The sequence below is a fragment of the Saccopteryx leptura genome, chromosome 8 (genome assembly GCF_036850995.1).
Source record: "Saccopteryx leptura isolate mSacLep1 chromosome 8, mSacLep1_pri_phased_curated, whole genome shotgun sequence".
Taxonomy (NCBI): Eukaryota; Metazoa; Chordata; class Mammalia; order Chiroptera; family Emballonuridae; genus Saccopteryx; species Saccopteryx leptura.
The window spans coordinates 57,188,385-57,207,097 of NC_089510.1; the positions used below are offsets into that span (position 1 = coordinate 57,188,385).

Below are 18,713 nucleotides of genomic sequence, written 5' to 3' on the forward strand. Positions count from 1 at the left end.
AATAATTACCAAGTACTTTATGTCGGATTTTTGCTAAGTTTGGCAGAATAAATCTTTATAAAACAACTTACTATAGTTAAATCTATCTTTTTATTTATACTTTGGTTGCTTCGCTACCACCCACCATGAAAGCTGGAATACCTACTAGTGGGCGGTAGGGACCAGGTTGACTACCACTGGTGTAAAAAGACAGTTAAGAGCAAACATTTCACTATAGCTACCAAGTTTGTTTTATGGAAACTAGGATTATCTGAAGCAACAATTCATCAAAAGACTCACAAACATTTAAGTCCACATTAAAATGTAATATTTCTTATAGTCCTTTAAACTATAAAAAAATTTAAAGCATAAACAGTAGACTGATTAGTATAATATATTTACTACAATTCAACAATTACTAATTCATGTGAAATCTTCAGTCTGTAAAGACAGAACTAAGATACAGATAGACTGATAGAGATATACAGAAGTGGGTAAAAGTAGGTTTATAGTTGTGACTACGCAAGTTTACTCTTGTATTATTATTATTGTATTATTTTCCATACAAACAACTGTAAACCTGCTTTTGCCCACCCCTGTATAACCCTAGTATGCCATGCTCTTAAGAACTAGGGAAAAATTAACTGTTTTCAGTAATACTGTCTTAGCTGTAGTGTTGGTGATGGTTATTTTAAGACTTGTGAATGTAATACTGAATAAAGCAAACAAGTCATGTAGTGTCTTAAGAACTAGAATTCTTCATATGCAAGAAAGTACATACAGATATGACAGAGATTAAGTAAAAACCTAATGGTCTTAAATTTTAATTAGAACCAGTGTAACTCAGACTCAGTTTATATTTTCATCTTATAGAATAGGGCAAAAGGAGGTTTCAGTTGTTTGGAAAATAATAGTAAGTAATAATACAAGAATAAACTGTTTCATGCACTCACAACTATAAACCTTGTGTCCCACCCTGTACAATTCTGTATATATAACGATGCATATACATACAAACATGTATGCACTGCTTCTCCTTCTTAAACAATAACATACACATTCCTCCAAGTTGCTTATTTTACTTGACAGTAAGTATACTACTAATAGTTTTACTATAATAATTTTAAGAACACTCCTAAGTAGAATATACAAATGTTCCTCATTTCTTTTTTATAGCTATATAGTTCTTTTATTTTTAACCTTTATATCATTTTACATCAAAATACTGTTTAGGATAGACTTTGCTCTATTAGCAAATCTGAAAATTGTTTTAACAATTATGGTGAGTAAACTTTTGATATAATTGAAGTTGTTTGATTTCAGTTCTATTCATACTACAGTATTTTATATTTATATATATTCAAGCCTTTTATATAAATATCCTGTGAAAGATATTTTCCAGAGATGCTTACAACCCAAATGTTCTTGTACAGTGTAATTTTGCCACTCCCCCATCAAGAGTCAAAATCTCTCCTTGAATTGGTCTTATGATTCACTTGCAAGCAAATGAATGTGGAAGGAATAATCATATGTGACTTTCCAGGTTAGATTAGAGGAGGCTATGAAACTTTTTTTCCTTTCTTTTGAGAGAGAGAGAGAGGAAGAGAGGAAGAGAGGAAGGGAGGAAAGGAGGAAGAGAGATGAGCATGAACACATAGTTGCAGTACTTGAGTTATTCATTTATTGTTTCTCATATGTACCTTGACTGGGGGGCTCCAGCTGAGCCAGTGACCCCTTGCTTGAGCCAGTGACCTTGGGCTTCAAGCCAGCAACCATGGGATTATATTGGTGATCTCATGCTTAAGCTGATGATCCCATGCTCAAGCTGGAGACCTAGGGGTTTTGAACTTGGGACCTCAGCATCCCAGATCAATCCACTGAACAACCACTGGTCAGGTGAGGCCATGAAACTCTTACCTGGTTTCTTTTGGATGCTTGTTCTGGGGGAAGCCAGAGACCATGTAAGAAGCCTGACTACCCTCAAAAGCACCAAGCTTTAGAGGTGACACGATAGTGCTCTATGCTCAAACTTCCAGTCAGGACCAAGAAAAGGCAGGGTAAAGCTATTTTGAACCTGCCAAAACAGCTCATCTACCAGCCGAATCCCATTAAGTGACCTCAGTCCATGCCACAAGGACCATCCAGCCAAAATGCTGACTGAATTCCTAACCTACAGAATCCATAAAATGGTTAATATTTTAATCTACTAATCTTCAGGGTAGTTATAAAGCAATATTAACTAGAACACAATCTCACTGTTAAGTTTATTTATTCACTTTCACACACACACGCCTTCCTAAGTTTATATATAAAATATAAAAATACTTTAAACTGCTAAACAAAATTATATAAATATATAAGCATAATGGATATTATATATAAGTGAATTTATACATAAATTTATTTTATAAATATATTCATATATAATATGTAAATAAATTTATTCATTTATAAAATTAGAAAGGTTTGTTTTTTTGTTCTAATGATAATCTTTTGTTTGGCTTTTGGCCTCCTACTACGAGCCAAAATATTTTTCCTTTTTCTTTTTTTTGTGACAGAGACATAGAGAGAGAGAGAGACAGAGAGAGGGACAGTTAGGGACAGGCAGGCAAGAAGGTAGAGAGATGAGAAGCATCAATTCTTTGTTGTAGCTCCTTAGTTGTTCATTTGTTGCTTTCTCATATGTGCCTTGACCAAGGGGCAACAGCAGAGTGAGTGACCCCTTGCTCAAGCCAGCGACCTTGGGCTCAAGCCAGTGACCTTAGGCTTCAAGCCAGTGACCTTTGGGCTCAAGCTAGCGACCATGGGGTCATGTCTATGATCCTACACTCAAGCCAGTGACCCAGTGCTCAAGCTGGTGAGCCCGCACTCATTTGCCTGCGACCTCAGGGGTTTCAAACCTGGGTCCTCCATGTCCCAGTCCAATGCTCTATTCACTGTGTCACCGCCTGGTTAGGCTGAGCCAAAATATTTCAATTTTAATCTCTTGAGATCTGATCTGACATATTATCCTTTAATATCCAGTTAAAAACTTTAAAGCAATTAGAAGACTTACTCTGTTTTTTTTTAAATCTTTGAATTCTCCCATTTTCTGAAAACTGTAACTAAATTGTCAGAGAATATAGTCTTTATATAACCTCTTCCTAATAACTATCTTAGTTGCTAACACCAGTCCTTATTTCAGTATCTCTCCCCCATCATTTTGGATGTCTGAAGTTTCTTCTCCCTCCTCAGGAAGTTTATATGAACAATATCATCCTAATTCTTTCTTGATGCATTTGATTGCAGACTTTATATGTGAAAGTCTGTTTGGAGCAGTTTTTTTTCTTTTATTTTTTTAATATTTTGCCTCCATTGTCTCCTATAAACCTTTGCTGATGAAGTTATGAAGACAAGCTCCTTCCATTAAAAAGCATTTTTGGAGGGGGCTTGGAATTCTACTGAATTCTCCCTTTTTATTTCCAATAATCTCAATAGAATATTTCTCAGTGCCAGTTACTACCTCAGTACATAGGATATCCTTTTAATAAGTAGTTTAAAAATATATATTTTTTAAATTTTGGAGAATTTTAAAAATTTACTTTTAATATTTTTTGTTGCATTGTTTTGGATGATTTCCTAGGAGACTCTTATTAATATGTATGTTGAATGTTTTTTGCCTACTTTCTGTATCTGTCACTTAGACACATAATCATGAAAGCTACCATTAGGAGAGAGCTAAAATGTTATACAAAAAATTTTCTTCGGTCAGCATTTTGGAAATTCTTGAACCAAACTATACTTCTTGTTATGAAATATATTGGGGGTCTCTGAACAGCTGGATATAAATTAAATATATGCACACCTATATACAGAATGTTTAATAGCTCATTTTCCACATTTTATTCCACTTTTCAACTTCGTTGTTTTTACTCCCATAAAACAACAAAAGAGAGAAGAAAGTATGGGAAGAGAGTACAGGAGAAACTGTACCTTCCCCTAATCTTTTTCATTTATTTTCTGTTCTGCTTGTTTATTTTCAATTGTTGATAGATATGTATTTATTGCCATTTAATTATTCATATTTTTTATCTTTTTCCCTTCTTCTTAAGACATTTCATAGTTTGGTGATAATGAACTCCTTTAGCTTTTTCTTGTCTGGGAGGCTCTTTATCTGTCCTTTGATTCTAAATGATAGCTTTGTTGAGTAGAGTAATCTTGGTTGTTAAGTCCTTGCTTTTCATCACTTGGAATATTTCTTGCCATTCCCTTCTGGTCTGTAAAGTTTCTGTTGAGAAATCAGCTGATAGTCTTATGGGAGCTCCCTTGTAGGTAACTAACAGCTTTTTTCTTCTGCTTTTAAGATTCTCTCTCTCTCTCTCTCTCTTTTTAAAAAATTTGAGAGGAGGAGAGATAGAGACTCCTGCATGCGCCCTGACCAGGACCCACCTGGCAACCCCTGTCTGGGGCTGATGTTCTGCCCACCTGGGGCCATACTTGTGACCAGGCTATTTTTAGTGCCTGAGGCAAAGGCTCTAAGCTATCCTCAGTGCCCAGGCCTGATGTGCTCTAACTGATCAAGCCATGGCTGTGGGAGGGAGTGAGAGAGAGGGAGAGAGGGGGAGAAGGGGGTGAGAGAGGGAGGGAGGGAAGGAGGGGGGAAAAGAGAGAGAGGAGAAGGGGGAGGGGAGCAGATGGTTGCTTCTCCTGTGTGCCCTGACCAGGAATCAAAACTGGTACTTCCACACGCCGGGTTGACAATCTACTACTGAGCCAACCAGCCAGAGCCAAAATTCTCTCTTTTTGACGTGTCTTGGTATGGTCCTCTTTGGGTTCATCTTGTTTGGAATTCTCTGTGCTTCACTGACTTGTATGTCTGTTTCCTTCACCAGGTTAGGAAAGTTTTCTGTCATTATTTTTTCAAATAGGTTTTCAATTTCTTGCTCTCTTTCTTCTACTTCTGGCACCCCCATGATGTGAATGTGGTGTGCTTGAAGTTGTCCCAGATCCCAGAGGTTCCTTACACTATCTTCATTTTTTTGGATTCCTTTTTCTTTTTGCTGTTCTGAGTGGATGTTTTTTGCTTCCTTATATTCTAAATTGCTGATTTGACTCTTGGCTTCATCTTACTCTACTGCTGGTTCCCTGTATATTATTCCTCATTTCAGTTCTTGTATCCCTCATCTCTGACTTTCATAGTTTTTATGTCCTTTTCCATCCTGTTGAGGTTCTAAGTTCCTTAACATCCATATAACTCTTGTTTTGCATTCCATCTGGTAGTCTGCCACCTCCATTTCATTTAGTTCTTTTCCTAGAGATTTCTCCAGGTTCTTTCATTTGGGACATGTTTCCTTGTCTTTGCATTTGGCTGCTTCCCTGTGTTTGTTTCTTTGTATTAGAGCTGCTATGTATCCCATACTTGACAGAGTGGCTTTGTGTACTAAGTGTCCTGTAGGCCCCAATGGTGCAACCTCCCCACTCACCCTAGCTAAGTGCTCCAGGTATGCCCCAGTGTGGGTTGTGTGCACTATTCTGTTGTAGTTGAGCCTTGACTGCTAGTGACCTCACTGGGAGGGGCTGAACCCCGGGACAACTGGCTTTGAGGACCAGCTGTGCCTACAGTGGAGGAGGTGCTGTGCAGGAGCTGACCTTATGGAGACCTTGATTCAGTGAGGCTTTGGTGCTGACTGAATCTGCCCCTTGAGTGAGTTTCTCATGGAGGTGGTCAAGTTGTAATCCGCATAGTCTGAAGCTGTCCACTGGGTGCTGTGCTGGCTCTGGTGCCTCCCAGGAGGTGCAAAGTCAGCCATTGCCTGTCCCTTGCTTGGGATCACCATTTGTGAGCTACAGTACAATCTGCAGATGGCTGCTACCTGTGCTGGGCTTGGAGGTGCACAATAGAGGCCAAGCTTTGAACCAAGGTGGGCTGCTGCTAGTTCTACTCCTGGGGCCACTTAGCAAGGTGTATGGGGTATGCAGAGGCCAGATGTAGCTTGTTTGAGAGATTTTAGCAAAGTCCAAGCTTGAAGCAAGAAAGGCCAATTGTAAGGAAAAGCCACTAGAAATGGCTTGGATTGGCCTGCAAGTTAGGTGGAGCAGAATCTTAGGGCATCACCAAGGTGGGACAAACAGTGTGAGCCAGCTTGATGGAGACTCAAGTATGGTGTATTGGCTCTGTGGGGGCTGGGGTCTCAGCAAAGAAACAATGGCCACTGACAGCACTTTTGTCTGGTAGAAAGCTGCCACCACCACCTCTCACCCGATGGCAGACAATTCAGTTCCTCCCTGTATGTTCCTGGTTTCTTTCAAGCTGCTGCTGCTCCAGCACTAGAGTAAGTTGCGTAAGATAATGTGCGGGTCCTGGGACTCCAGCAGCACTTCTTATTCAGCCACAATCCCTACTGGGTTTTACAGCCAGAAATTATGAGGACTTCCCTTCCTGGCACTGGAACCCTGGGCTGGGTGGCCTAGTGTGGGGTTGGTACCTCTTGCTCCTCATGGGGGACCCTCTGCAACCAAGCTATCCCTCCCAATTTTAAATCACCATACTTGGGTGTGGGACCAGCCTGTTTCACATCTCTGACTTTCCTACCATTCTTGATATGGCATTTTTTAAATCCCTAGCTGCAGGATTTCCATTCATCTAGAATGCAGGTGATTCTGATGATGGTTCTTCCGTAGTTTAGTTGTAATTTTGATGTGGTGTGGGAGGATTTGAATATACATTTACCTACACTGCCATCTTGACTGGAAGTCCCTCCCCCAATCTCTTATACTTGCAATCTCAACTATGAAGAATATAACTCATTCATATTCTATAACAAAATGTATTAAAAACAAAGCTTGAGAGAAACAACTCTCAGACTGAGACCATATATGGACTTGGGACCGGGCATGCAATAATCCTAGGTGGTCAGGAAGCCAAGTAAAGAACAGATGGCTAGAAGTAATGCTGCATTAATTGATCACAAGAATGTCACCACCCGTCAACTCTCTACTCAAAAACACAGAGGTAGCTCATTTTATCTCCCTTCTAACTGCCTGCTTCCTTGTAGATGTTGAAACTACTGACCAGCATGCACAGTTAATCAAGGTTTTCTTTTTTTCTTTTCTTTTCTTTTTTTGGAGCAAAGAAAGTAAGGGTTTATTTTTATTTTATTTTCTGAACATTTTATTTATTGATTTTAAGGAGAGGAGAGAGTGAGATTGGTAGAAGGAGAAGCGGGAGGCATCAACTCCTAGCAGTTGTTTCTCATATGTGCCTTGACCAGGCAAGCCAAGGGTTTTGAACCAATAACCAGGTCCACGTTTTATCCACTGCGCCATCACAGGTCATGTAGTAAGGGTTTATTTTTGGAAAGTGGCCCATGCCGGGAGTCACAGGTGAGCTAGTGTTCAAAGAAATGACTCCCTAACAGGCAGGGAGATCAGGTTTGACTGCTATCCAACCTTCCTAGGATGGCTGTAATGAGCAGTCTAACATCTTGCCCCCCATGGCACAGAAGTGAATATAATTACTGGCACTGAAACTGGAAAAGGAAGTCACTTGACACTGAAATGGAAAATTCCACCAAGTCCACCTTTTTCGAAAAGCCTGCCTTTGCGCTCAAGCCCTTATGTCGCCAACTTATAAAAGCAGTTGAGCAGAGCCAGCCCTGGAGACCTTCTTTTCCTCTGCGCTTCCTCCCTTGTTCTTGAGCATAAGCTTAATAACATAGGTCTGGAAATGTCTCTGGAGTTTCCTCTCAATTTCTATCTTGGGAAATCCAAGAATCCCAAAGCCAGTAACAGGACAATAAATAACATAATTGGTCTAGAAAAAAAAAGGGAAATATTTTTGAGTAAGAAGGTAGGCTGGTTGTTTTAAGTAGCAGAAAAGCATAGAAACATATATGGCAAGGAAAGAGACAAAAATTTTAATTAGGTACTTGATACAGAAAATCTCTATAAGATAGCAACTTTCAACCTTTTTCATCTCATGGCACACATAAAATAATTACTAAAATTTTGCAGCACACCAAAAACTATTTTCTGCTAATCTGATGAAAAAGTATAATTTTGATTCTTTCACACAGATGACTATTATTATGTTGGCTGTTGTCATTTATTTATCTGACAATCTAAGGGAAAAAAGGTCAGTAGCTCTCACTAAATAGTCAAGTATTGAATGTTTTAAATATGCTTGTGGCACATGAGTTGAAAAATCACTGCTATAAGAGATGACAAAGGCTTGCTAGTAGTCCACCTCAGGCAGGGTAGCTCAGTTGGTTAGAGTGTTGTCTTGATAATGCAAAGGTTGCAGGTTTGATTCTCAGTCATGGAACTCACAAGAATCAACAAATGAATAAAAAATCTCTTTCTTTCAAATTAAAAAAATAAATAAACAAAAAAATGTTCAGGTCCTGGCCAATTAGTTCAGTTGGTTAAGAACGTTGTCTCAAAACAACAAGGTTATGTGTTTGATCCCCTCCCTGGTCAGGGCACACGAAGGAAGCAACCAATGAATGCACAACTAAGTAGAACAACAAATGAATGCTTCCCTTTCCCCTCCCCTCTCTCTCCCTTCCTTTCTTTCTTAAAAAAAAAATAATAATAAAAATAAAAAAGCTCTGGCAGATAGCTCGGTTGGTTGGAGCATCATCCTGGAGCGAGGAGGGTGCTGGTTTGATTCCCGGGTCAGGACACATACAGGAGGAACTCGATGTTCCTATCTCTTTCTCCCTGTTCCTCTCAAAAAACCAAAAAAGTCCAACATAACCTTTCCATTGAAACATAAATGTAGAATTTCCTTAATACAAAAATGCCTTGTCAATACTAGAACAGTTTAAATTTTAAAATAAACTAAATAAAAAGTATCAATCAGAAAGTTTCATTAAAATAAAAGTATGTAAATAACAAAAAGAAAAAAGAAAGAAAGAAAAAAAAACACAGGACAAGCACAGAAAAAGATAATCTGAAAGGAAGATCCCTGGGCCCAATCAATAACCACCCTTAGAAAAGGGTAGACCGCCTTTGCCAACTATCAGTGGCAAGTACATTTAGTGCATAAAGAGGTACATTATGCTTATTTAAGAGGCAAAAAATATAAAAATAGTAAAATTAACTATCTTTGTTCTGGTATATGCTAACCACGCATTTAGAGCAGTTTTTTCTTACCTTCTTATTATAACAATATTTTCTATTCTTGATAAACATTAACTAGAATGTCTGAATTTGGGCTATTCTATGAATTTTCTATTAAATAAAGATTCACTTATTTTTAATTCAGGAGATTTTTCTTTAATGGATTATAATTTAAAATATTTATTTTCTTAAAATATTTTTCTCAGAAAGTCTAATTATGCATATGTTGCAAATAATTGCCTGTCTTCCATCGCTAATATTTTCTCTCACATCTTATAAAATCCTCTTTATTTCTTTTGATATTGTTTACTTTTCTATTATATCCTCTATGTTCCCAATTGGTTTTTCTGCAGTGTCTTTTTGCCTTTGTGTTCTAATTTAAAAAACTTGTCTGCCTTCTTTCCTGGGTTCTGCAAGCTCAAAATTACTGTTTGCTAAACCACCTTTCCCTACATCTATTCTTACATTTCTACTTTGTGGTCTCCTTTCAAATAAGTGAATGCATAAGTTATTAAAAAACATCAAGATAAAAATTTCATCAAAATTGTGCCAATTTTTTTGTATGTGTGTATATTTATGTGTGTGACTAACCTTACCCTTGCTAAACTTTGTTGTCTGTTTCTATATTTTCTTCTTAATATATATATATGTTTTTGTATTTTTCTGAAATTGGAAATGGGGAGGTATTCAGACAGACTCCCGCATGCGCCCGACTGGGATCCACCCGGCATGCCCACCAGGGGGTGATGCTCCGCCTCCCATCTGGGGCGTTGCTCTGTTGCGACCAGAGCCATTTAGCGCCTGAGGTAGAGGCCACAGAGCCATCCTCAGCGCCCAGGCTAACTTTGCTCCAATGGAGCCCTAGCTGCGGGAGGGGAAGAGAGAGACAGAGAGGAAGGAGAAGGGGAGGGGTGGAGAAGCAGATGAGCGCTTCTCCTGTGTGCCCTGGCCGGGAATCGAACCTGTGACTCCTGTACGCCAGGCCAACGCTCTACCACTGAACCAACCGGCCAGGGCCTTATTAATATTTTTGTATGAATGCCAGGCCAGTTACTTTTAAATTACTTATTACATAATGAGTTGGACTATGCTGGACAAGATATTTGGCAGGACCAGAAAGTTCTGGGGTACAAGGGGATAGAAGCACAGGTTCTTTACAGCCTTTAAAACCAAGACTCATTATCAGAAGCTATGAAGACAGACTGCTTTATCTAAATATGGCTCCTCTAGTTCTTTAAAGCAAAACACATCAGGATGGCTTCTGTTCTAGCCTGTTCACTCCAATTACCATGACAACTGCCATAAAAGGCCATAATGGCTTTGTACTTAATACACAAGCCCCTCACTTTTAGGAAATGCAATTTTCTTCTACATTCTAAATTCTGCCACCACTGAGCTTTCTCAACATTCCATGTTGTTTTATTCTTTCTCTTTTATCATGTGGCCTCTACCCAATCTCACGCTGCTTGAGCAACCTTTGCCTATATTTCGTTGTCCAGGTAGTCTGTCTTCTTAGTTTTGCTTAATGTAAGGTGGAGTTGTATGGGACGGGTGTGTGTGAATGTTTTATTTTCTTTATTGCTTTTGTGGTTTCTGGGAGGTCAGGAAGATGATACCAACTTATCGTAAATCATTCCTAAATAATCTATATTCCCTGTAAAACATAAATGAGAGGCTTTCTATAATACTAGGCAACTGTGATTATACTTGGATTCCATATAGTATACCTACAGGGCAAGAAGTGTTGGCCAGACATACAAGCATGTGTGGCCTCACTTGCACTGTTTCTCATAAAAGTTAATAAACTGACATTCTGACTTCATATATTCATCCCTATTTGTTCTGTTAATATGAATTTATGTGTAATTTACCCCTTGTGTAACTAAATTTATCCTTGTTCAGTTACCAAACTTAAACTGTTGAGGTTTATAAGACTGTACTTATTGTGAATAGCAAGCAATGCCTAACATGCTACTTTGTTTTTTTGTTTGTTTGTTTGTTTTTTTTATAAATTTTTATTAATGTTGATGGGATGACATTAATAATTCAGGGTACATATATTCAAAGAAAACATGTCTAGGTTATCTTGTCATTAAATTATGTTGCATACCCCTCACCCAGAGTCAGATTGTCCTCCATCACCCTCTGTCTAGTTTTCTCTGTGCCCCTCCCCCTCCCCCTAACTCTCTCCCTCCCTCCCTCCTGCGTCCTCCCTCCCCCCTCCCCTGGTAACCACTACTCTCTTGTCCATGTCTCTTAGTCTCGTTTTTATGTTCCACCAATGTATGGAATCATAACATGCTACTTTGATCAGCTAAAAAACACATTAGGTTTTGTTATAAAAATATATTTTATTCCAAGAAAAGAATCGTAAATGTAATAGTTGCTAAATTATAGAATGTTTCACTTGGCTCTTTTAGTCATAAAGTGCTTTTTTTTTACCTTGCTGTTTATGAATACCAGTATGCTGTGTATTCTTTTGGGTGTTTAAACTTTTTAAAATCCACTGAGGTTTTATTGGAGCAGTGGTTACGTTGATAGGTACTAGAGTCCTATATATGTGTACTATGGCATGACCTCAAATTTTCCACTACTATCCTCTTCCCTTAGGAACTTAGTAAGGTCACGTCTAGGATACTTCACTATTTAGAAACACACTGGATCTCAAACTTATATTCTTTCTCTTTTTTTTTTTTTAGCTGGCAATAAAGGCTACTAGAAATGTATCTTAAACTTGATATTAATAAATACAATCTAATTTAGAGGTTAGAAAAAATTGAGATGACCTATTTTTGGCAATATTACTATGCTTGCTTATGGTTTTTATTACCTTTTGGATCACTGAGTTAGTAAAAGTTATGTTAAAAGGTATGTGTTTGGTTAGGGACAGATTTTGAAAAATAAAACACATGAAAATTAATCCAAATACTAGTGCAATGCTCAGAAGAGTTGGCAGATACAAATTCCTATATCCTATTAAAAACACATTGACCTGAACAGTGAATTAGACTCACATTGTACAAATACCATATTAATAAATCAGACCGAAACATAAAGAAACTTAAGCTTGGAAAGTTAAACATTATTAAGAAAAAGAATTCTAACAACTGAAATAATAAACACAGAACACAGAATTTTATTACCTTCAGGTCGATATTGTGCAACAATTGTAACAGCTTGGCCAGCATTTTTCAAAGTGGCAGCTGCCTGCTCATGGCTGGCAGTTCTGAGGTCAACACTGTTTACCTGTAAATCAAACCAAATCTTAAATTTGCAAGAAAATTATCACATTGGTTAGAAATACAATAGCCTGTTCTTAAAAAAACCCCAAAAACTTGTAATTACTTATCACTAAAATATTTTCTGATTCCAATTTACTAAAATTGTACTGTAAAACAAAATATTACTGTTTTTTGCTTGTTTTTTAGTGAGAGTGAGAAAGAGAGAGAGAGAGACAGGGAACACCTGGTCAGGTCTGACCAGGTGCTAGACAGGGACAGACAGACAGACAGACAGGCAGACAGGAAGGGAGAAAGAAGTATCAATTCTTCATTGCGGCACCTTAGTTGTTCATTGATTGTTTTCTCATATGTGCTTTGACCAGGGGGCTTCAGCTGAGCCAGTGACCCCTTGAGCTGAGCCAGTGACCCCTTGCTCAATTCAGTGACCTTGGGCTCAAGCCAGTGTGACCTTGGGCTTTAAGCTAGCGATCATGGTGTCATGTCTATGATTCCATGCTCAAGCCGGCAACCTGGGGGTTTTGAACCTGGGTTCTTAGTGTCCTAGTCCAACACTCTATCCACTACGCCACCGCCTGGTTAGGCACATTTTTGCTTTTTAAAATGATTATGAAGTTCTAGCAAGTACAGGATAGGAGATTGAAAAGCTTAATTTCCTACAATGAACAAGAAGTCCTAAACAAAACAAGTCCAAATGCTATTAGTGACACACTGAGAAACATAGAAGAGAGAAGATACAGGAACAAAAGATGAACAAAGAAAATTATAGAACATGAATTAACTGTTAAACAAAAATAAAAATGACTCAATTTGGGGGATATAAAAGTGAAACAAGTAAAATATTAGAAACAGCACAATTAGAATTAAAGTTTCTCAAAGTCTGTGTGCCATTAGGTAGAACAGTAGAACTACTGATCAGTTTTAGTCTATAAAATTGTATGGGCAATAGCTACATAAGCACACAGATAAACAAAGTAAAAAGTGAAGAAAAGATGAGAGAAATATCAAGCAAAAAAAAAAAAAAAAAAAAAAAGACCATAGACACATTAATGTCAGGTAATATAGCTTCTATGGTAAAAACTATTATCATAAATAAAGAAGATCATTGCATAGTAATCAAAAAGATCAACTTACCAGGAAGAAATGATGATGCTAAATTTAGTGCATTTAATAACATAGTTTCAAACATACAATAAAAAAAAATTGCTGCAAGGACAAAGTGCCAAAACCCACCATCATATTCAGAGAGTTTATAAATCTTTATAAACAATAGATTAAGCAGATAACAAATTAAAATATAAAAGTTTAAACTAAACAAGTAATGCTGAATTAATAAACTTAAAGACACAGGTTGAGTTAACAGACATATTAGAAAAGACATAAAGTTGACACTTTATAATTAAGTCAAATATAAAAAAAAATCTGTCATACAGATCATGTTCACTGACATTACTACTATATTGCTACAACTAAGCTGTAAAATGGTAAGAAGATTAACTAAAATATCTCCTATAACTTCAGAATGTAAAATCCAAAACTTTTCATAAATAATATAGATCATAGTTAAAATAGTAAAAACATTACTTTGATTAACATATCTTACCGATATAATACGGTCTCCTTTTCTGAGCTCTCCACTAAGATCAGCAGGTCCTCCAGCCAAGATAAAGGAAATAAATATTCCTTCTCCATCTTCACCTCCTACAATGTTGAAACCAAGGCCTGTTGAGCCACGATGAAGAACAACTTTTCTAGGTTCCCTAAAAATTAAAAAAATACATTGAATTCCTTAGAAATTTTATACAGAATCTAATAGTCTATCAGTGAGAGTATTCCCTATTGATAACTCTATAGTAACAAACTATAGAGAAAGCTAGATGAAAACCCTAGAATTAGGCTTAGAAATTAAAAAAGAGAGCCCTAATTTTATCTAAAAGCTAAGAACCCACGTTATAAAACAGATAGGAAACTAAAACTAAAGGAAGCAAACAATGTAGAAATTTTAAAAAAATGATATAGCCTGATCAGGTGGTGGTACAGTGGATAAAGCGCTGGCCTGGGGTGCTGAGGGCCCAGATTTGAAATCCTGAGGTTGCCGGTTTGAGTATGGGTTTACCAGGTTGAGCGTGAGATCACAGACATGACCCCATGGTTGCTGGCTTGAGCAAGGGGTCACTGGCTCGGCTGAAGCCCCCCCACTCTCCATCAAAGCTCAAATGAGAAAGCAATCAATGAACAACTAAGGTGCCACAACTATGAGTTGATGCTTCTCATCTCTCGCTCCCTTCCGGTCTGTCTGTTCTTGTCCGTCTCTCTTTCACTTAAAAAAAAAAAGGATATAAAGAGCCTATTTAGAAAATATATACTTATGAAAAGTTGATATTGCACATATTTTATTGCTTATTTCCCCTACTTCTTAGATTTTGTAAAAGACAGACATCCCTCTGTCTTAGAGAAGATTGGTCCTTTTTCCAATCTCAAAAGAATGAATACACGACTAACCTACACCAGTCATTGCCCCTTTGCAAAGGTGAGGCTATGCCCTATTCTGCCTTGAGCAATCAAGGAAAATTTTACTGTCACTTCCCAAAGCCAGACCCTGACAAGGACAAAGCATATTTATTCTCCTTTCCACTCAAAAAAAAAACCCTCCCACACAAAAGAAAAATGATAAAATCCCATTACTGGTTTGAATACATAACAATTATGAAGGTAAAATGAAGCAGAGGCCCCATGGACCTAGGGTTGTTACAAAACACTGGAATAGTCCAACTTTTTATATGAAATAATTAAATACCTTTTTCTTAAGTCACATTCATTTATCTACCTCCCTACCTCTGCTTTTTGTTCTTTCTAAGATGAACCTCTTCGATCCTCCCCATCAATTAAAAAATCTCTGAAATCAAAATACATCTTACTACTGATGTTTCACATTTGCTACCAGTTTCATAGCTGAGTGAAAACCATCCAACTGTGGTAAGACCATGGACATTTCAGCAGCAGACTATTTTAGATAGTGAAATACAGAGTATCACTTGAGATGATAATATATCACGTGATAAATATTTTCAAAAATTTAATGATTTTTCTAAAATCACAGAAAGCTATTGGTAACAAAAGGCTTAGCAGAAGTAAATAACTTTTATAAATTAATTTTAGGAATTCTTCCATATAATGTGAAATTAATATTTTTTTCTCTTCTTTTCCAAGTGAGAGGAGTGGAGATAGAGAGACAGACTCCTGCATGCGCCCCAACCAAAGTCTACCCAGCAACCCCCATCTGGGGCCAATGCCCTGCCCATCTGGGGCCATGCTCGCAACCGAGCTATTTTTAGTGCCTTAGGAAGAGGTTCCACAGAGCCATTCTCAGTGCCCTGGGCTGATGCGCTCATACCAATGGAGTAATAGCTGTGGGAAGCAAAGAGAGTGAGAGAGACAGGGAAAGAGAGAAAAGGGGGAGGGGGAAGGGTAAAAGGTGGAGAAGCAGATGGTCATTTCCCCTGTGTGCCCTGACGAAGAATCAAACCTGGTACATCCACACACTGGGCTGATGCTACATCACTGAGCTAACTGGACCATTAATATTCTTAAATATTTGTTTATCCAAAACTTAAAATGATGTTTTGTTTTTTTGTATTTTTCTGAAGCTGGAAACGGGGAGAGACAGTCAGACAGACTCCCGCATGCGCCTGACTGGGATCCACCCGGCACGCCCACCAGGGGCGATGCTCTGCCCCTCTGGGGCGTCGCTCTGCCGCGACCAGAGCCACTCTAGCGCCTGGGGCAGAGGCCAAAGAGCCATCCCCAGTGCCTGGGCCATCTTTGCTCCGATGGAGCTTTGGCTGCGGGAGGGGAAGAGAGAGACAGAGAGGAAGCGGGGGGGGGGGGGGTGGAGAAGCAAATGGGCGCTTCTCCTATGTGCCCTGGCCAGGAATCGAACCCGGGTCCCCCGCACGCCAGGCCGACGCTCTACCGCTGAGCCAACCGGCCAGGGCAAAATGATGTTTTCTAATCATAAAGAGGTACCAGTTCTGCCAGTTCACTTTTAGGGTTAACAAAATTATATTTTCTTGTCAAAAATAACAAAACTAAATATATATTGTTTAAGAAAAACTATATACACAAACATATATAAAAGAAAAAAAGGAACAATAAACTCAAAAGTCAGGAAAGCAGTTGACTTGGTGGGCACTGCAGAAAAAGCAGAGTAGAACCAGGCCACAATATAGGTTTCACTATATTGGTTGGTCTTTATTTTCTTGTTAGATAGTAGATTCATGGTTTAAGGTTGCCACTATGGTTTAAACATATGTATGAATTATTAACTCTGCATTAGCAAATAATAATTAAGAAATATCCTGCTAAGGCCTGACCTGCGCTGGTGCAGCAGATAAAGTGTCGACCGGGAACGCTCAGGTCGCTGGTTTGAAACCCTGGGCTTGCCTGGTCAAGGCACATATGGGAGTTGATGCTTCCTGTTCCTCCCCCTGCCCTTCTCTCTATCTCCCTATCCCTCTCTCCTCCCACCCCATCTCTAAAATGAATTTTAAAAAATGTTAAAAAAGAAACACCCTGCTGAAATCCAATGGTATTTCCAGAGAAAAATCAATTCTGATTTTTCAAATAACATAAGACCATGAAAAGATGTCCAATATCATTAGTCATTAGGGGAATGAATAAAAATCACAATATGTCCCAATTACTACAATGGCTATAAAATAAAACAAAAGAATATAAGTGTTGGTAAGGATGTGGAAAAACAGGAACCCTCATATATTGATAGTGAGAATGTAAAATGGTGTGGCCACTAGAGAAAACAGGTGTTCCCTCATAAACTTAAACACAGAGTTACCATAAAACCCAGCAATTCCATTTATAGGCATATATCTAAAGGAACGAAAAGGGGGATGCAAGCAGATACTCTCATGCCAATGTTTATCACAGCATTATTCATAATACCCAAAAGGTGGAAACAACCCAGTTGTCTATCAACAGATGAATAAAAAAATAAAATGGGGTATATACACAAAATGGAATATTATTCAGCCATAAAAGAAATGTAGTTCTGACATATGCTACAACATGAATGAACCTTGAAAATATTATGATAAGTGAGAAAAGTCAGACACAATGGATAAATAGGTAGGATTCCATTTATATGAGCAATCTGAAATAGGCAGATTCATAGAAACAGACAGTGGAGTAGAGGTTACAAGAAGCTGGGAGGACAGGAAAATAGAGAGTTATTTCTTAATGGCTACAGAGTTTGTGTAAGATAATAAAAAGTTTTGGAACTAGTTGATGGTGTAGTTGAATAATGTTGTGAATGCAACTAATACCACTGAATTACACATTTGAAAATGGTTAAAATGGTAAATTTTATGTCATGGATATTTTACCATATTTTTAAAAATTAATAAAAACCAAATCTTAGAGTTGTATACTTTAAATGGGTGAAATGTATGTGGATCATATCTCAATAAAGCTGATTTTAAAAAAGGAACCTTAGAATCATAAACTGTCTGCTGGGATTACTTTTCTTTAAAATTGGTAGTGTGAGATAACTTCTGAAAGATTGCTAAGAATCAAACTGTGGAGAACTCCTAATAGGAAGGTAAAGATTTTTATACCTCACTATCTGGTCCCAGTAGTATAATTATCAAAATGGAGTAATAATACACACACTTATTTAGGAAGACATATTTAGTATCCAACCACTTGAATTTCACAGAAAAATATATAGAAAACAGGTAGACCTATTGTGTAATAATACAAAGTCCAATACAATATTATAGACAAGAGATTTATAGTAAAAAAGATGGAAAACAGCAATCAAGATGCAAACATATTTTTTAGTTTGAAAAATATGTAGAGATTAAAGACTAGATAAGTCAGCAACTATTTTTTTCTCTTTACTCCCATAAATAGGTACTACTAGAAAATAACAACAAAATGGCCATGACAGAGGAGCACAGTCTAAATATTAACAGACTTGAAAATTCCTATCACAATCACAAACATTATTCTTTCTGCTAATTTTCATTCCAATTATTGAGCGCCTATTAAATTAAGTTCTTAATATTACTAACTCCTGAAGAAGAGGACAAAGGCAAACATTCCTACATCACCTTAAAGAGGTTACTGATTAAAGGAAGGAGTTTGACAAGTAAAGAATAATTATAATTGTCCCCGGCTGGGTGCTCAGTGAACAGAGAATTGTCCCAGTGTGCTGAGGTCATGGGTTCAGTCCTGGTCAGGGAACACATAAGAGGCAATCAGTACGTGTAAAACCAAATGGAACAACTAATGGAATGACACGTTGACGCTTCTCTCCCTCTCTTGCTCTCTGTCCTTCCCCCTTCCTCCTACTTCTCCCCATTTCTCTTTCTCTTA

The 18,713-nt window shown here is 37.8% G+C and overlaps 1 protein-coding gene across 17 annotated transcripts in view; it reads right to left on the reverse strand.

Annotated features, from left to right (window-relative positions):
• Positions 1-18,713, reverse strand: part of DLG1 (discs large MAGUK scaffold protein 1) — a 301,581-nt gene that overhangs the window by 77,753 nt on the left and 205,115 nt on the right. For all 17 annotated transcript variants that reach the window (XM_066347976.1, XM_066347975.1, XM_066347974.1 and 14 more), the window contains 2 exons: positions 13,924-14,080; positions 12,225-12,327 (listed from right to left, as the gene is read on the reverse strand). In XM_066347976.1, the coding sequence (XP_066204073.1) occupies positions 12,225-12,327; positions 13,924-14,080 (260 nt within the window). The remainder of the gene's footprint in view (positions 1-12,224; positions 12,328-13,923; positions 14,081-18,713) is intronic.